The 21,271-nt window shown below is 43.2% G+C and overlaps 1 protein-coding gene across 3 annotated transcripts; it reads left to right on the top strand.

Annotated features, from left to right (window-relative positions):
• The first annotated feature begins 1,804 nt into the window (after positions 1–1,804).
• ENC1 (ectodermal-neural cortex 1) lies at positions 1,805–15,451 on the top strand. 3 transcript variants are annotated; one of them, XM_030237272.2, is made up of 3 exons: positions 1,805–2,018; positions 7,080–8,893; positions 12,345–15,451. In XM_030237272.2, the coding sequence occupies exon 2, from the start codon at positions 7,092–7,094 to the stop codon at positions 8,859–8,861; it is 1,770 nt and encodes a 589-aa protein (XP_030093132.1). In that variant the 5' UTR covers positions 1,805–2,018; positions 7,080–7,091; the 3' UTR covers positions 8,862–8,893; positions 12,345–15,451. The 3 variants fall into 3 exon arrangements, with proteins under 3 accessions (XP_030093132.1, XP_009092240.1, XP_030093133.1); XM_009093992.4 differs by lacking the exon at positions 1,805–2,018 and adding an exon at positions 2,305–2,455; XM_030237273.2 differs by lacking the exon at positions 1,805–2,018 and adding an exon at positions 2,531–2,662.
• Positions 15,452–21,271: the final 5,820 nt, after the last annotated feature.

Raw genomic sequence — 21,271 nt, 5'->3', positions numbered from 1 at the left:
AATTGCATAGAATGAATGCTCTGGTTTAGGGCAAATTTTGGAGTAAACCTCTTAATTGGAGTCGCTCTAGAAAGCAAATCCAAGTGGCCCCTCCTTGAAAAGATTTCCTTGGAGAAAAGTAGAAAAAACCTGTTTATTTCAAAGGCAAAGCATTCACCAGCATGAAAAAAATAATAATAAACAATTCAATATTAAACAACAATCCTGCCAATCTGAAGAGATCACAAACTCAGAAAGTCCCCTTCGTAGCTGGGGGCTGTAGCTCTGCTCACCCAGCCTGTTATCAGTCTCTCCAGCACTGGAAATGCCACGGCCCACGCCCGGCCTGGTGGCCACAGGGGTGAGCTGCCGGTGCTCTGCTTGGTGCTCAGTCCTGAGCAGGTTTGAACAGTCCCAACAAAAAGAGAAACCACAGTTTAGGGAACTTCTGCCTCAGCTAGCTAAAAACTACCTAAAAAGCAGAGGAGAGCTCTGTCCCCTGTCTGTCTGCAGACAAAACAGCCGGGAGAAGGATGCGGGGGAGCAAGTGCAGGTTCTGATCTCAAGCTGCATGCTTCTTCTCTGCCCCCCTTTGATCTTGGAACCAGTCTTAAGGTGTAAAATTTATTTCTGGGCTAACAGACAAATGGGGATACGAGCATCATAAAGTCATCCCAGGACATTGAGATAATCTGACTTCCGGACACCACATTGTGGAAGAGTCACTGTAATGGACAAGATTTGGGTGGAATCTCTTCAGGTTTACTTGGGGGGAAAATAGGATGAAGGCATTTTATGGTTACACTATGATGAAAGGAAAAACCTGGATTCATAACATGGACAATACAATGTGCAACAAAGGTTGAACATTCACAGTCTAATCCAAAATCCTCTACAAGTACATGACTCAAGTGAACATTGGTGTCAATGAAGACCCCTTGTGCAAGGCTGTTTACAATTTACAACAGCTTTTCTCTCACCTAAGCAACTCTGAAACATTCTTTATTACATACAGATGTGCAACATTTTTAGACCATGCAACCTGCAACCTTCATGTTGTAATAAAATATTACTGTAAAAAGAAATAATCTATGAAACAAATTACTCTTTAATCTGCTCCCTGCTCAGCTATGCTCTCCAGGCTTGCATATGCCCACAGGATGTCTAGAATTACAGATGTGTCCTGCTGTACACTAAGTTTGTGCTAATCTGCAGACTCTGGAGTCCAGCAACACAAATATAAATAACGCTCTGCATGTTAGCAAATTGCTTGCAGGGCATTCTCTTTTTTTCAACAGGAGACATTTTATTATGAAGAATGATCAAATTCTCCAAATGATTATATTCAGAAAGAAGCTTCCTGCTGGTGTAATTGCTCCTATCTTCCTTAAAGCCTCTTTAGACTAATACCATTGCTTTAAGTGATATTAGCAAATAGTAAACTAGCAATATGTGCAATGTTTAGCATGGTACCTTATGTTTTTCTTGTACAGAGCCACGCAACACCATCCCGTAAACACTGTTGTTATGTCTAGAAGATGTTTTTTGTTGAAATCCGCCTTTTGCACAAATGAGTTTTTCACATACTTTGTTAATGGAGAAATAATTAAAGCCAGGCTTCCCTTTGTGCTGCGGGAGCACTCCATCGGGCAGCTCTGTGAAGGCCTCCCGAGAGAGCAGTGGCCGCACGCCCCGCGGTAGCTCCGCGGCACCGCCCCGCGGGAGGAGCAGCGCCGCCGGCGGGCTCTGAGCCTGCGATGCTCGGGCTCCTCCGCGCCCTCCCGGCCGCTGCCAGGGCGCGGAGGAGGAGTTTCCCACCGTCTGCCTTGCTCGGTCTTCGCCACCCAACGGGACACGCCACGAGGACCGGCATCCTGTCCGCGCGGCTCTCCCCATCCCGCGCAGCTGTTTCGGTATCTGCGCGGCGGGGCGCAGCCCTTGTTCACCCGGAGCAGGAGCTCGTACAGCGAGTGGCTACTCCGCTCGGCCCCGCGGGGCCCCCACGCCGCCCTGGTCGGGTGCGAGGCAGGGGAGGCAAGGTAGGAAGCAGAGGCCATCCTGCAGCCCCGTCCAGGGCGATGCGAGACGCCCACTACACCTTCCCTGCCGTTGGCCGGGACAGCAACTGCGAGCGCGCTGCCCTCGTCCCTCCCCTGCCTGTCACTCACAGGCTTTGTATAAAGCCTCCCCCCGCCCCCCAGCCCATATACCCCTTCTCCGCCTCGCCGCCGGAGCAGAGCTGCGGTCGGCGTGCCAGCAGCAGCTGGAGCCGCTCTTTTCCTTTCTTCTGTCCCTCTTCCCTACCTCCCGCCCTCCTTCCGCGACCCGCCTCCCGCCAGCGGCACCAGCTCCGCCCGGCGCTGCCGCTCGCCCGCCGCGTCTCCGCGGCACCGCCGAGCCGGTACAGCCCAGCTCCTCTCCCATGCGCGGCGCTGCGTCGCCCAGGGACCTCTGCGCTCGCCCGGGAGCCGCTGCTGTAAGTTGGTGCCGCCGGCCCGGTGCGGCGCCCGGCACGGAGGGGGAGGCGGGAGGGCAGCGGCGGGGCAGAGCTGAGGAGCAGAGCTGCCGCCGCGCTGCCAGCGGTGCTGCTCCGGCAGGAGCCGGGCTGCCTTGTTGGTCCCCAGAACAGGCGGTGGCTGGCCCTCCTCCGCCCTGTCCAGAGCGCCAGTACCAGCGGGCACTGGTGGGTAGGCATTCGCGGTGGTTTGCTGTCTCCTGTACTCGGGTGCCCTGGGAAAGCGTGGGCTCCTGTTACGGAGGCTGCTAGCCTCCCTGTTGGGCTTCAGCTTCCTGCTTGGGGCCCCGAGCGGTCCGGAGCATCCCTCAGCGGGCATGAGGCAGGGCAGGGAATGAGCCAGCGCCTCACTGCTCCCTGAGCTGGCTGCGGTGCTGCTCTGCCGGCGCCGGTACAGAAACTTTTGCACGTGGTTATTGCTCTATAAAGCAAACTAAATGCATTTTAGCTTCTCGCACTGTTTTTTATATTAGCCTGGGAAGAAGCTCTTTAAATTTCTTCTCAGAGACGTAGTTGTTTAGGCGTTTTGATGGGGCGAACTGAGGGGAATTTAGCGTTGCGTTTCTTTGTTTGCATGTGGTGAGCTGTAGTGCATTCCTAGCAGGAGCAGCGTGTTCTGCTTTCTGTCTCGCTGCAGGTCCTAGACAGCCACTGAGTTTGAAGACTTTAGGCAGTGTCACGGTTTGCCTCTTCCACACTGATAGCATCGGTGCAGATTTAGCAATGGAAAGCGGTGTTAGTTACATCGATAGGATGATTAGTAGATTTCCTCTCTTTCAGTTGTTTCGCTGTTTCTAAAGAAAAATGCAACCACCGCTGTGTAATTACACAGTCACATTAAAATGAGCGTGCATGAGGGATTTATCATTAATTTGAAAATACTTACTTTTTCATTTGATTTAGGCTGAGATCTGCATGCTATAGAACTGTAAAGTAGGACAAGGAGCCTGTTGTTTAGTCTTAAAGAAGTGTTTACTACTGGGCTGCTGTGACTAGTAGTCTGTTGAAGTGTAATTATAAATCAAAGTCTTGGTTCAACCTCTGTTCCTAGATAAAATCTATATCTGTAATTTACTGACCACTTCTTGTCTTTTACATACAAATACTATTTCTAAGGAAAGAAATGACTGAAGGGAATTGCTGATATTATTCAAGATGAACACTTGATCACTGATAGTAAATTACATCTGCTGAATTATTTGAGGCTTGCATAATTTCCAACACTAAGCAGAGAAATTGGAGATGTAATTTTTACATTTTAGTATTCTTCCAAGATTCTGGATTGGCCTAATTTACAGAGATTCAGTCAATTTACAGAAACGCTGCCTGTTAGTGAATGATGGTACTTGCTTCTAAGGGTGTTTGTTCAGCTAGTCCATGTGCAAACTCATCTCAGCACCACACTGGAGGAAAAAGATGTGTACAGATATACATCTTTGTTCTGTTTGGGGAAATATGTTAGCTTATCTTAAATGTGAATTGGCATATTTTGAATTCCTCTCAATAGATGACATTGTGATGATAAAGGCAATATTATAGGAACAGTTCAAGATCAGCATTTGTGAAATCTACTTCTCACTAAGAGACTAAGTCTTCTGTTATAGTAGGGTGTAATGCTGAGTGCTTTATTCAGTAGCTGTTTGGGAGGGGGTTTTATACAAATTTTTGATTTTTTTTTTACAGCGATATTTGTTACTGTGTCTGTGGGTGGGCTTTGGGTAGCAGACAGTGATCTGTTCCTCCCCTCTGCATGTGGTCTGTAGTTCACCAGCCTCCACTGTATGCATAACTGCAGGGTGGGTTTTTTGTGTTTGCCTCTATTTTGTTGTGGTTATGGGCTCATTCCGAATGGTGCTGAACAAGAGTTGCTCATGGGAGTACAGAACCTGGTGAAAGATCTAAATCCCTGCATCTGCAGCCTCTGACATGAACTTTACCTGCACTATTCCTGAACCTTGTGTGCATGATGAAAGAAAGTTTTCAGTAAACTCTGAATTCCCCCAATATGTGGGGGCAAAGATGAGAACCTGTGTTTTCACAGAGATCCTGACATGCCGGGACTGTGATGCCTACAATCACATTCAGTTAACTGGAATGGAGTGTGGGGGGCAGTGAGCATATTCAGATACTGATTATTCTGTTGTCTCTGATTAGTGGGGTGTTTAGATCCTATCCTGCTCCCTGGTGAGGAACCTGAAAGAGTAAGTCCTCAGTGTGAGGAAAACCTACCTGTAGAGATCCAGTGAATACTGTGCCTTGCATCATAACAGCATTTAAGACAGTAAAGTGCCTGGAAAAGTTTGAAAAAAATGACAGTAAAGTGTTCAGCTTCTTATTTGTGTCATCAGACTGCTTGTATACTAGTATTCCAGGCCACGACCTTTCTGTAATCCTTCAGTTCCAGGAGATTTCAACTTGTAAATGGTCAGTATCTTATTTTTGGCTATAGGTTAAGTGGGTTATTTTAGTCTGAGATTTGTGCTCAAGATCCTCGAATGCCATCTGGGTATTTTTTTGCCAGACAATACAACTTCATTAAAGGTCATTTAATTTTTCTTGTAAAAGAGTTTGTGTTTTGAAGACATACCTAAGACATGACTTAGATTGTTCTGTGCTTAGTGCATTTAATAGGTTGGCCTAGGGAGCACTGGTATGATCCCTTTCTGAGGTTTTGCTTAGGTAGAGTGAGACAGATACTCTCCCTTGTAGCTCTGATGTGTAGGACTCCTCTGTTTTGGAGGACTTTGGAATGTGCACCGTATACTGGGCAGTGTTGCTTGCTGTTTTCAATCCCAGTTAAAGTTTGTAGGGCAAATTGTGTTTCCTATTAAAGGAAGTGGGCTATGGTAGTTTCACAGTAAGGTGTCTCTCTATTCTTTACTTTAAGTTGGGTTTAAGGGCTTTTTATGCTGTAACTGAAGGGAAAGGTGTAACACAGACTAGCTGTTGTTCAATATGGTGAATCAATTATATTAGCACAGAGAGTGGACGAAGGTACTGGCTGTGCTGCAGTTAGGCTGCAGGTGTTGCATGTTCCATGTACACAGATTACTTGTTCTGAAATGGAGTCTGCTGTCCAAATTAAACGTGTGGTTTTGATTTTCTCAATGTTTCTGGTCATACAAACCGAGAAAAATACATCTATTAAAAATGCTGGTTTTGAGGCTTGAAAAGCTCTTGTATTATCTTGAAGCATGAGGTGTGGGAATAAAATTCTGCAATTCAGTACTGCTTAAAGATGCTTAAGTATATGAAAATGTCTGTGTGAGAGCAAAGTATATCCACATTAAAAACCTTCACAAGTGGTCCCAGGTGCTCTGACTTAGGACATTGCTTGCTTTCCAGAGAGACCTTTTGGCCAGTTCTTTATTTGACAGTGCAGTAAAAGGTACTCTGGACATGCAAATAGCATAGTAATAAGTGAGGTTTGGTTCTTGGCTTTTGCTGAGTTTTCTCTGCAGTTTGAAGAGAGAGGAATGAGATTTTTTCAGTACCAGTCACAGCCGCAGCTTACACTGGGTTCTTTTTGTTTCATCTTCTACTATTTGCCCTGTGGCTTTTTGGCCATTAGCTTTATATCACTGTCAATATTCGTCTCTTATCCTACACTCCATACTATTCTGACTTGACTCTTAGTTAAATCTGGAAACTTGCTGTAATTATACGTAGACCTGCATATCATGGCATGTAACAGTAACATTCACCTCTAAACAGGATCTGAGTAGGGTTTTGTTTGTTAGGAATAGGGCAGCATAGGATAGGATAGTTTTATGTCTCTTCAAAAGTTCAGAATGAGCAACGGCTTAAGCTCTGAGGACCTGACTCTCCAGCTGGCTTCAGAGGCAGTATCTCAGTGACTTCAGCTGGTGGTCAAAACGTGTTTTTCTGCTGCCTATGTATATGCCATATCACTAGAAGAGGCAGACACCGAATTCTGTGGAATAAAGGTGGAATCTGTAGATTTTACTAATCTTTTTTTTTTTTTTTTTTTTTTTTTTACAGTTACACAAGTCTAAATGTATGATACCAGGGCTTTATTTTAAAGTTTGGAGTTTTTTGTTTTTTTTTTCACTTTGCGTTGTTGCATATGGAATCACTATACCAAAGGGAAGCTTCCTAATGGGATTAGTAGGTTTTTGTTCTCTGTGCAGCTTTTGACATTCCTTAGGTATTCTGTCTGGTAGCTCTTCCTGCTATGATTCAGTACAGGAGAATGTTTCAAGCGTGTGCATGCGTATGTATGTAATGAATCAGCTGGTCTAGGTTGGGGAAGGGTGAGAAAATCAGTCCAGGTTCATTTTCTTTCTCCAACTTACTTGCTTACTGTATTGCTATGAAAGTTGGAGATCAGGTTTCCCAAGATAAACCTGCTCTTGGGCAACAAATTTAGACTATGCCATTTATGAATCTCAGCTTACAGAAAAATAAATGCATGCCAAAGGGAGATGTAATTCTCTGTCCACTCAGCTGTAAATTAGGGCTTTTTCTCCCCCATCCTATAGTCAATAATAGACACACTTTTTGATATGCAAAACTAAAAAAGGTTTTGACTTTTATTTATTTAAAATGTTTTCTTTGCTTATAGGTGTGAAAGAAAATGTCGGTCAGCATGCATGAAAATCGCAAGTCTAGGGCCAGCACTGGCTCCATAAACATCTACTTGTTCCACAAGTCATCCTACGCTGATAGTGTCCTTACTCACCTAAACCTCCTGCGTCAGCAGCGTCTCTTTACAGATGTGCTTCTCCATGCTGGAAACAGGTCGTTCCCCTGCCACAGAGCAGTTCTGGCTGCTTGTAGCCGCTATTTTGAAGCAATGTTCAGCGGAGGACTGAAAGAGAGCCAGGACAGTGAAGTCAACTTTCACAATTCTATTCACCCAGAAGTCCTAGAGCTTCTTCTGGACTATGCGTATTCCTCCAGAGTTATCATCAATGAGGAAAATGCGGAGTCGCTGCTGGAGGCTGGTGACATGCTGGAGTTTCAGGACATTCGGGATGCTTGTGCAGAGTTTCTGGAGAAAAATCTTCATCCCACCAACTGTCTTGGTATGCTACTGCTGTCAGATGCTCATCAGTGTACCAAGCTGTATGAGCTCTCTTGGAGGATGTGCCTTAGCAACTTCCAGAGTATCAGTAAAAGTGAAGACTTCCTCCAGCTGCCAAAAGACATGGTAGTGCAGCTCCTTTCCAGTGAAGAATTAGAAACTGAAGACGAAAGGCTGGTGTATGAATCGGCTATCAACTGGGTCAACTATGACCTGAGTAAGCGTCACTGTTACCTGCCAGAGCTACTGCAGACAGTGAGACTGGCCCTGCTGCCAGCCATATACCTTATGGAGAACGTGGCCATGGAAGAACTTATCACCAAGCAAAGGAAAAGCAAGGAGATTGTAGAAGAATCAATAAGATGCAAGTTGAAGATCTTACAGAATGATGGAGTGGTCACCAGCTTGTGTGCCAGACCCCGAAAAACTGGCCATTCACTTTTTCTTTTGGGTGGCCAAACCTTTATGTGTGACAAGCTGTATTTGGTGGATCAGAAGGCAAAGGAGATCATTCCAAAGGCTGACATTCCAAGCCCACGGAAAGAGTTCAGTGCTTGTGCCATAGGCTGCAAGGTGTACATCACAGGGGGACGAGGATCGGAAAACGGAGTCTCCAAAGACGTGTGGGTGTATGACACCCTTCATGAGGAGTGGTCGAAGGCTGCTCCCATGCTGGTAGCTAGGTTTGGCCATGGCTCTGCCGAACTTAAGCACTGTTTGTATGTAGTAGGGGGGCACACTGCAGCAACTGGTTGCCTTCCAGCTTCCCCCTCAGTATCCCTAAAGCAAGTAGAACAGTATGACCCCGTGACCAACAAATGGACCATGGTTGCCCCGCTGCGAGAGGGAGTAAGCAATGCAGCTGTAGTCAGCGCGAAGCTGAAGCTGTTTGCTTTCGGTGGTACCAGCGTTAGCCATGACAAGCTGCCCAAAGTCCAGTGCTACGATCAGTGTGAGAACAGATGGACTGTACCAGCCACCTGCCCCCAGCCCTGGCGCTACACAGCTGCAGCTGTTCTGGGAAACCAGATTTTTATTATGGGTGGAGATACTGAATTCTCCGCATGCTCTGCTTATAAGTTCAACAGTGAGGCATACCAGTGGACTAAGGTGGGAGATGTGACAGCGAAGCGAATGAGCTGCCATGCAGTGGCATCTGGAAACAAATTGTATGTGGTTGGAGGCTACTTTGGCATTCAGAGGTGCAAGACATTGGACTGCTATGATCCCACGTTAGATGCATGGAACAGCATAACAACTGTGCCCTATTCGTTAATTCCCACGGCTTTTGTCAGCACATGGAAGCACCTCCCCTCCTAATCGTGTATGTGTTGACAATTGCAAGTTATCAGGTAAGATATAACACCTTTGAATTTCACTGTAATAATGCTTTTGAAAAAACTTTTCAGCAGAAGCTCTGAGGAGAGGTGAGTATGTTTGATGCAGTTTTACATCTGGATTACTTAGACACATATGTTCATGGGCTGTTGAAAGCCAGGCACTACATCTGTGACAGCACCAGATCCTGGAAGTAGTTTGCCACATACCGTGCACCAGCCTTTACAAGGCCTTTTCCTGTATGATTTAGAGGTAAAGGACTGAGCAAAAATAACATTTTCAACTTGTGTGGAAATGCTGATAGTCTTTTGAAAATTGACTCTGTCTCTTAAGTACTAAATGCATGGTAAACAAAGGTTCCACTGCTGTTTGTCTGATGACTGAGACTTGGTCACTGCATCCAGTGGCAGTACCTGAAAAAGATTCAGTAAATTCTGATTTGAAGCCTGATAGTGAATTCACTTGAATTTTCATGCAGACAGCCTTTAGAGAAAGCTGCTGTCTTATGATAGGTGTTTTACAGGGAGTTCAGGCCTAATTTTCAATCTCAACTAGACAGCGTGGTTGCATCTTCATGGACCAAGGCTGCATTTCCTCCATTGTAACACTTTAAAATACAGACTTTTCAAAATACTTATGCTTATATATGTTGAACTAGGTATAGTGTCAGGAAGATACGTAATTAATATTGCAGCCTGAAATAATTACTAGTCTATAGCACACACTGTTCCAAAACAATTTAATTATACATAATGGGCCAGGTTCTTCCCAGATGCAACTTCAGCATTGTATCTTCTCACAAGCAAGTCTGAATTTGGTCTTGCTTGATGGGTTGTTGTGCATTTCTTATTTTTGGGACAAGGGGGGAAGATTTTTGCTATTAATCTGTGTATTTTGCAACAAACTTGGTAGATTCCCATTTGTGTTGTGTTGCTTTTATTCCCCATTTCCTCCTTATGGCTTTAGTGCAGAATCAGTTACTGCCAGTAACTGTAACTGATAAATATAGTGATGTCCTTGATCCTAAATAATCAGTGCTCTGTGAATGGTAGTTTCTTTTTGGATTTGAGCAGTGTATATTGTACCTGTGAAGACAGGCAGGTTATAAGAAAAAGGCAAGTAAATACAGTTGCAGTAATTAAACAAACTATTCATGTGCCTCTGGGTTACCTGAAAGTTGAGGCTGAAGAGGTTTTTCGGAGTATAGGAAGAAGTTGTGTGTATAGACTTCTCTAGGTTCTTCTGTTTGGGACAGATCTTTGGGAAGGTTTTTTGGTGGTTTTTCGCAGCAGTAGACATTTTCCTGACTCTTGCAGTAAATGCAAACCCCAAAGGTCTTTGAAGCAGTGTAGACAGGGCAGACAGTCCTGTAGTTATCTTTCAGTTGCCTGGGAGTTCTGATTGAGTAAAGAATACAAGGTTGGGCCCATGCAAAGCAGCAGCTCAGCTTTGAATTCTAATGTGAAACTGGGCAGTGTTGTGCCATGATGCTCTGCTCTCAGGTGGTTGTTTGCCTTGAAAACACTCTGTCCTCTGCCCTCTCTCCACTTTGTTTTTCTAGACTTTTCTTTGGAAAACAGAGCGAACTCTAGAGACTTACCAGGTCCTGGTTGGTGACCATAATTGCCCCACAACAGCAAATGGAAGCCCTCATTTCTGGGTGTCAGCTTCCTCCCTAGCTGGGAACTACGTCTCGATATCTTCAGTTAATTTGTATTGTTACTGACTTTATGCAGTTCTCAGTGTTATCAGAACAGCAGTATTGAATGCCCGGACTCAGGCCTGTGCCAAGAAAAATATTGACTTACTCTTCTGAGTCTCACTTAATTCTTCTGGAGTTTACAGTGCATGAGGGAGTGTTTTATTTTGAAAAAGAGTTCTCCGAATATAACGGTGCAAAAAGCTTTCCTTCACTCTGCAGTATCTTGTTAAAAGCCATTATTTTATCTTCACTAACCCACAAGATATCTGGCTTAACTAGCACACAAGATAAGTGAATGTAGCTGTAGTCTGAAATCTCTCCAGTGCTGTGTGCTCATCCAGTAAGTAAGTTGTTTTTTTCCCTTCTGACTCCTGCTGCTTTGCCAGTGGGTGGGAGGGCCAAAAAGGAAATTACTTGTGATTACTCTGTTTACATGGTGCTGTGTGGCCCCAATCTGACAGCTTTTCGGAAGACTTCAGTCTGCTTTGTCTTGTTCTTCAAACTTGGGAGTTTTGGGTTGGGTTTTTTCCCCTTTGTTTCGAATAATTTATAGCTTTTTTTTTTAAATCATCTCATGACAAGAAACACTGTTTTGACTTCGGTGTTGATAGTCTGTTTTGATGGGAGAATGTCATGCTGTACTGAAGAATGTCTAGAAAAGACTAATCAACCCTGTGGACCCTTTGGACCCTTTTTTTAGACATAAAAAAAAAATAGCCTACACTTGCAAAAACACTATGGACTGTTATGTAGGCTGGGTTGTTTCCTGGGAATGTTCTCTCTTGTTCTTAGACATCACAGCCTGAGAGAGATGTGGTGTGCTCAAAGGATCTATGAGTGCACTAGAGCTCATTTGTGTTGTAATGAAGTAGGATTTGCCTTCTAAAATTCTAGCAGTGCTGTCAGAAATTATTGTGATGAACCGATGATGGTTTGGAAGCTGGAATTTTGGTACAGCTTCACAGTGAAAAAGCAAAGCACAATCTCAGCATCCAGAGGCTGAGTTTCTCATCAAATAATTGATTTTGTAAAGGACTCCACATTTATTGGTGAATGGTATATTGCTGTTTAAAAAGAAATTAGGCAGAATTCTGCTTAAATTAAGACTAGATATATTTTGAGTAAGGGAATTCTATGGCCCTCTCTGTTGTGAGTAAATTCAATTCAGAATTTGTTAAGGTGAACAGAGGTATTGGGGCAAGACACCTTCAGCTTCCCTTCTGCTTTGCTCCAACCAGGTTGGTTTTGGCTGAGGTATAGAAAAAACTCTACCCTGAGTGTTCATGTGGTTTTTTTTTGTGGAAGAGATGTTACAAAAGGTTGTTTGCTTACAACAAGTCCACAAACTTTTTAAGATTTTGGGGGAACATAAAAATGTGGAAGTATGCAGGATACAGTGTCTAATCACTTTGAGGTGTATCAGGCCACTTTGATTTAGGTTTCAAGTGACTGAGTTTATACCCAAAGCATTAGTCAGTCTTTTTGCAGTCCAGAGGATGGTTTGCAGAGTAATGTTAATAGAATAATAAAGTGAGAATCTGTCCCTAAATAATTATGTTCTTGGCTCGTTTATGGGTTAGCAGTTGGGTATTGCACAAGAACCTTGAGGTTCAGGGTGGGCACGGAAGCCCATCAACTGGGTTGTAGCCTAAGCCTAGCTTTTAGGTTTTCTTTGACATCTAACAAAAACCTTATGGTATATTGTTGCAGCAAAATCTTTTAAGTAATTTCTCCTTTCCCTCCACCTCTTCCCATGCTTTTAGTTTACTCCTTTATTTGGAGAAGATAATTGGAACCTCAGATCTGGAGAAGTTTTTATGAAGAAAAATCATTCAGCGTTTCTCGCATTTGAAGAAAATCATCTGCACCTTGTAAATTATCCAACCTCGACATGAAGGAATGGGAGAAGAAACCCCTGTCTTCAGTGCTTCAACACGCCGTTTAAATATGAATGGACAAACCTCTGATCTGTCCTTGTGCTAGTAATTGTGGATTAATGCCCATGTTAATCAGTCCTTCAAAGATGAAAAAAACAGAGACAGAATGTCTCTTAGCTGTGCACCACACATCACTTGATTTCCATGGACCCCACTGTTTTTATGTGAAATTCGAAATGGTTGTCACCTCTCCTTGTGGTGGTTTGAAGTGCCAGCGCCAGCTGCAGGGGCAGCAGGCCAGGTCTGAAACAGCAAGATGCGGCTGTGAATGAAGATACAGCGGCATTGCTGCTGAACTCTGCTGACTGGAGTGTGCTTGCCTGTGGGCAGTGCCCACGGCATCTGTTACACCCTGTGTTGCATTGTCCTGTGTGCAGTGAGTGACCTTCTGCTTCATAAGGACCAGTCCAGTGGTGAAATGTTTTTGCAACAGTGGGGAACAAACATTACAGCCCCAAAATGCTCATTGTTCCTGTTCTTCCCTGTATTTATAAATCAGTCTGTCCCTTTCCTATTATGTTACTTGTTGTAGATATAGTTATTTATTGTTCAGTGCTTGCATGCTGAAACAATGCCTGCAATTGTCTTCATGTTGCAAGGGCTTGTGTGAATTGTATGTTTTGCACATATTGTGATTGCTGACTTGCTCTTCTGCACAAAGAAAGAAAACTATTGGGTAACAGTTGGAGGTGGGAGGGAGGAGTGGCTTCCCAGTCGGAAATGGAAGGATTACAAGACAGGATTTAAAATTACACATGTACTAAAGGAAGAAGCCATGGAGGTCACTTTCTCAGGCCACCAGCTCCCCAGGCTGCATGTGGTGTGTCTTGTAGATGGTGTCCTTGCCACATTTCATTTGTTGGTCATGCCTTTCAGTTTCTACCCTGGAAATAGCCAAAGTCTCTTGCAACACTCGCTTTGTGCAGCTTCTTGATTGCAACGCAAATTCTGTGGAAGAGCTTCTGGATACCAAGCCCAGATGAAGTCATTGTCCAAACTTATTTATTTATTTATTGGGTTGGAGGAGGGTTACCTACAATATAGCCACATTGTCCTGAAGGAGTGGAGAATGGTGATTCAAGAATAAAAACAAAAAAGAAAACCTCAACATAGGTTAATGATGAAGTCTTAGGAAAAAAAAAAAAAAAAAGAAGAGCAGCAATTTTGCACTGACTGGATTGCCTCATCCATCTGGATTTCAGATCATCTGAGTGGCCAGATGTCAAAGACCCAAGTGCTCTAGAAAATTTCTTTTGGGGATAGAAAATGAATTTCAAACCTCTTATCTTAAAAAGAAAAAAAAAAAAAAGCCCTCAAACTCTGCTGCTTTTTATTTTTTTTATCCAGGTGTGTCTTTAATCAGTTGGTTGCTCAGAAGCCTCAAATAATCCTGAGAAACCAAACTTTGATTTTTTAAATAAAATTGTTTCTTATTATTCTGGTCTTTGGACAGAGATGAAGCTACTCTTTTTCTTAGGAATTTCAGAAGCTTGTGTTTCACAGGTACTTTCTTTGCCAGATCCTGTAATGAAGCTTGTATTGTATTGTGTTTTTTCTTAAATGTTTCTGGAGCCCACTTAAACTGGCACATTCAGTAACATGGTTGATGTGTGCTGTGGTATAAGTAAACAGCTGCATGTGTGCATGCAAAACAATGTGATGCTTGCCTTTCTCTGTGTGAAAGTGATGTAGCTGTATTTGTGGAAGTTTTGTCATCTGAAAGTGTTTACATTGGTCACTGGAAGTTTCTCTGCGCTGCCTTACATTTGATTTGCTGTTTGGAGTAGACTCTTTACATTTCAGAAATAAAGTATTTGGAGTTCTGTGAACACCAAGAGAACATTGATTAATAAGCAGTCATTTGCAGTTTTTAAAAGGGTGGGTTCCAGCTAGATGTGATAAAATTATAGTTCCACTGATGAAACTGATTCCTTGAAGTGGTAGATTAAAAAAGTATTTAAACCCACAGCCTCTCTACCCTTGCCCCCACTTAGACAACCCTTAGCAATAGGAAAGCAGATTAGGATAGATCTCCTTTCTATATCCCTGTACCTGTGCAGGTTACTATGTTGAAGCAAACAGCCTTGAATTTTTGTCGGTATTTCATCTGGTGGTTCACTCTCAGGAGTGAAGGGAGCCATAAAATCAGACTTCCTGTGTTTTGCATGTCCTCTCCCCAGGCACTAGCAACTACATAAGGTACCAGGAAGTAAAGAACTGGGTCCCCAGGGGCCCCTGTGTTTGAATAAGGACATGTAGCTTTGAGATATGTGTTCTCTGTCAAGCTGATCAGAGTCCAGAGGTGAAGCTGCCTTGCATCTGACTGTTTAGCTTATGAAATCTGTTTTGTAACACCATTCATCTTCCAAAAGTGGGATGAATTTTCTGTAGCTGTTTCCAAACTTGTGGTCTGCTCTCAGCTCCTCAATTAATTCCTGTGTGTAGGCTGAAGGAAGCTGAAGTCAGGGTGGGCCTCTGGCTCTGCAGGGACTACACGAGGCTCTTTCTCTGTGAATTGTTGTGGGAATCCTGGCTGACTATTTGACCATTTCAGCCCTGCGGAACACCCCGGACTTAGAAGCTGTTCACAGCAGAGTGCACACAAAAACCCTGGCATAAGTCGGGAAGGTTCCTCCTATTTTGCAGGCTGGTTACTGTAGAAACATGTAACAAAAGATAGCCTTCCTCTTCTGGTGTCATTGTGCAGCCCCTTTTCTATATGTCTAACACCTGTCTGAATAAGAGTGTTTAGAACAGAATAATGTTCCCATTCCTGGCCATTGAAGATGTGGTTCATGTGCTTAAAGAAAACTGCAAGTGAAGAAGTAAAATTGTCTATGTTGTTTGCTACTATGTCTTAAGATTTTGTAAAACTCACTTTTTTTCACAATGTGAAACTGAAGGTCAATAAATTATTAGATATTTCCTCTCCATGGAATGTTTATTTGAAGTGTTGTCTCTTCCTGCCCTCTTTCCTCACCACTAAATGCTTTGAATCCTTTATAATGCCCTTTTTTATGTCCTCTTAAAAGAAGCACATCAGCAACATGCAATTAAATGCTTTGGTTTAAGCTTCTGCTTCAGCTGCGCTTTCCTTCCCTTTGTTCTCTTCTGCTGCTCTTACTATGATCTCTATCTCAAAGTTCAGCAGTTAAAACTCAGAGAGCCTCAAAACATTTAAGAACAGGAAATGCAAGTTTGTTAGTGCTTGCAGTACAGTTTAGTTAGTGCCTGATACCGCTTGGAAGTGGAATTAGGCATCTTCAGTCCTTTCTAATTATTCTCAAGTCAGAAAATCCTGGCTGCATGTAAAACATTCCAATTGTTCTATATACATGTGTAGTCAAACTCTTTGACTCTTTGACCTTTTCATCTTTCTTATATTTTTGTGTATACATTCTTAGTTTTGGGTGGGTTTTTTGTTAGGCTGTGTGTTTAAATACCATTTTAATGCTGTTGATTTTCTACATTGGCTTAGCACTTGTCTGGCCTGAAAGAGATGCTGAACACTGTCCAGATATAGCAAGTTTTCTGACATCTTCTAAATTAACTCTATTAAAACTCCTGCGGCTGCCCTGTGAAAAGCACAGGTTTCTTTGTGGTCTTTCTTTGCTCCAAAGAGTTTGGGCCATAATATTAAATTAAAAATCTGGCCTTGGCATGGCTTGGTTAAGCTGTGTTTGAGATACTTGCCATCAGTTTTGGCTGGGGGAGTGGAACACTTAGAAAATCTTTAAATATGAAGAATAATAGAAGAAATCAGCCTTTCTTCAGAGCAAGGTAAGGTTAAATTAGTTTCTGTGCTTATTGCAAGCTCGGACAGTAAGGATATTGCTAGACAGTATCCTGGGTTGGTTTCCTTTACTTGGATTTCACCAGGGCATGGGATGCTTACAGCAGCACTGGGCATGAACAAGCTGCTGCAGAGTGATTCAGCTGATGTCATTTTAGGGCACTGGGTTACTTACTCTATCTGGTCATGGATTCAAACTCCTTTGCTTGGAAGTTTTCTCATACTGGAGGTTCTGATATTTATGGTGAGAGTGCAAAAAATAATTACATTTAGGTTTAAAACCACTGATGATCTGTACAAGACATCTGCAAAGCATTTGCTTTATTCATAGTAAATGTGGAAACTAAATGCCTTGAATGATTTGAAAAAAATTAGCTCATTACCATTGACTGCAGCTTCATCATGCATCCTGGGGTGATCAGTCCTGACCTGTGAAAGTCTCAAAGGCCCTGTTTATGCTAGTAAATTGAATATGCCTGGGGATGGTCTGGCATGAAGGCCAGCTGGCAGGAAACAGCCTTGAGCCCTTTGAGCAGCCTCTTGTCCTGGCAAGACAGGGTGGCTGCATGCAAACTGCTTGGAGCGGCTGCTGGAGTGCTCTGGCTCCTGAGCCCTACCCGGGACCACTCCAGAGGAGTGCAAGTTTGCATGGGCCAAAACCACGCTGGGGCTCTCAAATGACTGAGCAGAACTGACAGTCTGTTTTATGCCTGGGAACACACCCAAATACAGTTTGGTATAGTGCCACTGTCCCAGCCAGAGCAATGAGTAACATCACCTTTAGGTCCTCGGTAGCTGGGCAGACTGATAACTGGTTGCATGACCTGGCATCAATGACCTAAATACTGGTGAAAGTGGAGGGAGGAAGGAAAGCTGTGTCACTCTGTCTCTGAGTGACACAGACCTTGGTAAGTGGGGAAGATGGGTCCTGAAGAAGTGGAATCATGCAGCTTCTTCAGATGCAATGGCATGAAGCTCTGGGAGTGCAGAGAGAAGAGGGTAGGAATGTCCACTCTGTAGGTGAAAAATGTGGGGTGTGCCCATAGCCTTCCTGGTGACAGTGCCCTGTGGGCTTTGCAGGAGATGCATGGTGTCTCCTGGTCTCAAAAAAAGAAAAAAAAGGAGCAGAATTCTATCAGAGCCACAGCACAAGTCTGCACATGGCAACACATACATGTGTCCATAACCCTGGCTGGCAAACACCAGACAAGTCACTTTTGTTTTAAAGGATAATTAGTCCCCAGTTTTACCCATCATGGTCTCATTTTTGGCCCTTATATGCATAATTTACTCCCCTCTACCGTGTGAAAGGCTGTGAAATGGTTTGGGTGTGTGTATGCATGTAAACCCTACAGAAACATAAATACTGTAGAAAAGTCTTATGTTTATTCAAATTTTTATGTTTGTGTGTGACATGAAGCCAAATACAAACCCACTCAAGTAGGGTAGTAACATATGCACATACACAATACACAGAAACCATCTGTCTTCTGCGTGTCTTTAATAATGGTCTGGATTTTAAAGTTTCACAATTTGTTAATTCTACATTTAAATATGATAATTACCCTTAAAACAAAACATGGTACATACGGCGTGACTGTGAATTAAAATAAGTGGCTAAATAAATTACAAATCTCTTTCATAATTATGTTAGGCAATGCTTCTGGCCTGACAATGCTCTGACACTCTCAGGAAACCAAACTAGACAATGTGTCCTTTTTTTTGAGTGTGTGTATCCAGTTACCCTAGAAACCATAATCTGTATCTCTGAAGCAATGGGGAGCTATGAAGGAGGCAAAGCCACAGGAGTTTCTTCCAATACCCCTCCTAATCCTTCTCTTTATGTTATCAGACATTAAGTAAATTGCTTTGCTCTTGGTAGTAGATGAAGTTCATTAGATATTTTGTAATCACTCTGGAATTTGTGGGTCTTAGTCCATGCTCTGATTCAAAGGTAAACTTTATGGCTGTGTTACTTAATTGTAATTACATATTTATGTGAGCCAAAGCCACAAATACAAGCTAAGATTTTACAAACCTGCAGCTCTTTCTAGAAGATTTTAACATACCTCATCACTTTTCATCCCAACAACAGGTTCTTTAAGGAGCAAAAACACTTAGTCCCAGCCTCAGGCTGAGAAGATGGGGCATGGGGGATTTGTTGAAGGGTGCAACAGAAGTAGTAGCAGAGCCTCCTCAGTTCTCCCAGCACACCCTCCTGGACACACTGGGTGCCCTGCACCAATCAACAAGATGTCAGGCTGCTTTGTGAGACTGGCTGTGAAAACTTGTAATCTCATTAATGTTGTTAATTGGCTTGAGAAGGGTTAAACTGTTTACAGAGATGTTGTCTCCCAAAACTAACAGAACTAGGCTAAAAGAAATAGGAAGGACTTGCCATCAGATAAACACAAGCAACCTGGCTTTTTACAAAGCAGTGAGGAACAATAATTCTTTAAGGCAGATGGTTACTCTTTACCTAAAGAGCACTGATAGGAAGCAGACAAGTTCAGGGAACTGCTGGTAGCAGAGTATTTACACAGACTTAAAATATTATTCTGCCCCTTGGCATCCCTCCCAGTATGGAGAGGTACTGAGCAAAAGAAAGATGCAGATTGCACCTTTTATCTTAGAGGCAACAGGCTTTCTTTTCCATTCCATTAACAGAAACATCGTGTCTTAAAACACTTGGAAAGAGTGTTTTAAAGCCCAGAGTCCTATAAAGGGACTCAGTCAAGGTGGACTTCCTCCAAGGGTGGTTGGCTGGCTGGAATGGCTTGGTTCAAGGTTTGGGAAGCATCTGTGAGAGGAGACTAGTGGCTGGTGGAAGTGTCCTTGAGTACACAGGACAGTGATCCAGCTTTCATTTTCATGTGAATGTACCCTTTACTTTCCCTCACCCCATCTTTGTTCTTGTCCATACCTGTGTAAATTCCTCATGGAGCTGTTGCCCCAGCCCTTATAGTTAGACAAGGAGCAGTGAATATTGCAGAATTAGGAGGAAGGGAGGTAAAAAACTTTTGAAGGCATTTGCTTTCATATTGCCACTGAACAGGGTTCAGGAGCTATATACCGTGGCTGGATAATCCTGTGGAGTATCCTGCTCTACCTGTATGTCTCAGCCACACAGCTTGTAGCTAATAGCTGCTTGCAGCCCTGTGTGGCACTGACCTGTGCTTAGCTGTTTCTGGATAAGTTGTCAAAAACCCTGGAAGTAGTTGTGTCATAAGGTAACGCCTTATGTGATGTGTTAGCCAGGGCTTTGTTGGCTATAAAAAGGTTAGTCATCCGTGCTGATGTACGTCCTCTGTATGTCCTCTCCTGGCTAAAGCATGCCTTTCCTGTTTGATCCTGCAAATGGGTTTCTGCAACAGCTGGGTGGATGCAGCTGCTCTCACAAGGGACTGCCTCACCTTGCTTGTGTGTCTCCAAACACTTTCCTGGTTACTGGAGGTATTTTATGTCTTGATTTATTGGCTACTTTACATTTTCAGCAAAACAATTTGAGTTGATACAAGCAATTCCCTTTCCTCCACCTCCCACACTGGTGAAAACAACTCCCTTTTGGTTACATAGCAGTGAATCTGTCTTTCATCACCCAGTAGTTTTTTGCAGATTTATTTTCCAGTCTTCTTGTGATGGACATTCAAGTGTCTTGATTGTCAAGTTTACTTGATTTTCTGTACAAAGGTGGAACTTTTTTGACATGTGACTTGGCAGTGTCTGGGAAACCCACCTGTCTGTGTCTTCTGGCCACAGCATTGCAGGGTACTGGGGGATGAAGGGACATCTTGGCTTAAAAGCAGCTTCTTGTGGGAAATGCTTTGGTTCTGCCCAGGGATGGAGGTGTTGATAATAAAAGTGTTGAGAGTGGCACCTTGAGAAACATAGGAACTTTCCTCCAGTTGGAGCAGACCTAATAGCCCCAAGATGCTAGAGGAAATTTCCTAGAAATCTAGAAAAGATTTTGTGGCGTTTCTTCAGCACTCACAGTTCCTGGACTTGAGCAAGAGAGGATGGGAAAAAAAAAAAGAGAATTTTTCTGTCGTGCACTTTTCCTCCTCGAAAACATGACATTTGTGGTCAAGCAACTCTACTTTGTTAACCTCACATAGTGCATTTCGGTTTCCACTTAAAAGACACTTTACCTGACAAATAAATGCCTACAGTAGAATAAATGGATATCTGCAGTAAAATATTAACTTGATCAAAAGCCCATAGACATCTGTGGTCCATCTTGCTGTCATGAAAGGGTAGAACACACTCACCTCAAGCTTCATGCAGGGCCATGTCGAGCTGCTCCTTGGTGTTTTCTTAGCTGACACCACAGGCAGTAAATGGGGAAAAGGACTGGAGCTGTTTGCAACCCCAGAAATTGGGGATGTGGACCTGGATCCTGACTCTACACCGAGGCTTAACTTCAGATAATTAGAGGTGAAGCTGCCAATAAGCTAAGGCACATTATCTCACTCTTTGCAGGTATTTTGGGCCTTAGAAGTACAAGTAATTTCTTCCTTCTGCATTAGTTAATTTCAAAGTTACAAGCATAAAAATAGTATTTGTGGTAAAAAACCCTCTAAACCATTAAAAACTGTGGTATGGGTTTTATAAATTCAGAGACAAACTAGCTGGCTGTTTACCCAATTGTACAATCAAGCCCCCATAATAAGAATATTTAAATAAAAAGACATAACAGTAATTTTAAACTTTGTTGGAAAGGCAAATAATGGATTAATTTTGATCTCTAAAATAGACAAAACATTTCCCCCCCCCCCAATGTTTGTTAAGCTAATCTGGTTAAAAGCTGGCCTATAAAATGTCCTAGCTCTCCCCCTGTCATCTCAAATACAGTTTTTACCCTGAAAGCATGTCTGTGTGTGCTTAACTTCACACAGCCTGAGTATTCCTTTTGAGTCCAGAGACCACAATGTTCGCATGCATCACTTGCAGGATTGAGACA

The sequence above is a fragment of the Serinus canaria genome, chromosome Z (assembly GCF_022539315.1).
Source record: "Serinus canaria isolate serCan28SL12 chromosome Z, serCan2020, whole genome shotgun sequence".
NCBI classification, from domain to species: Eukaryota; Metazoa; Chordata; class Aves; order Passeriformes; family Fringillidae; genus Serinus; species Serinus canaria.
The sequence above is the reverse complement of the archived record's forward strand: the minus strand, read 5'-3'. Positions and strand labels throughout refer to the sequence as shown.

Coding starts and splice junctions, on each gene's coding strand:
- ENC1 (XM_030237272.2), top strand. CDS start 7,092: ATGTCGGTCAGCATGCATGAAAATCGCAAGTCTAGGGCCAGCACTGGC.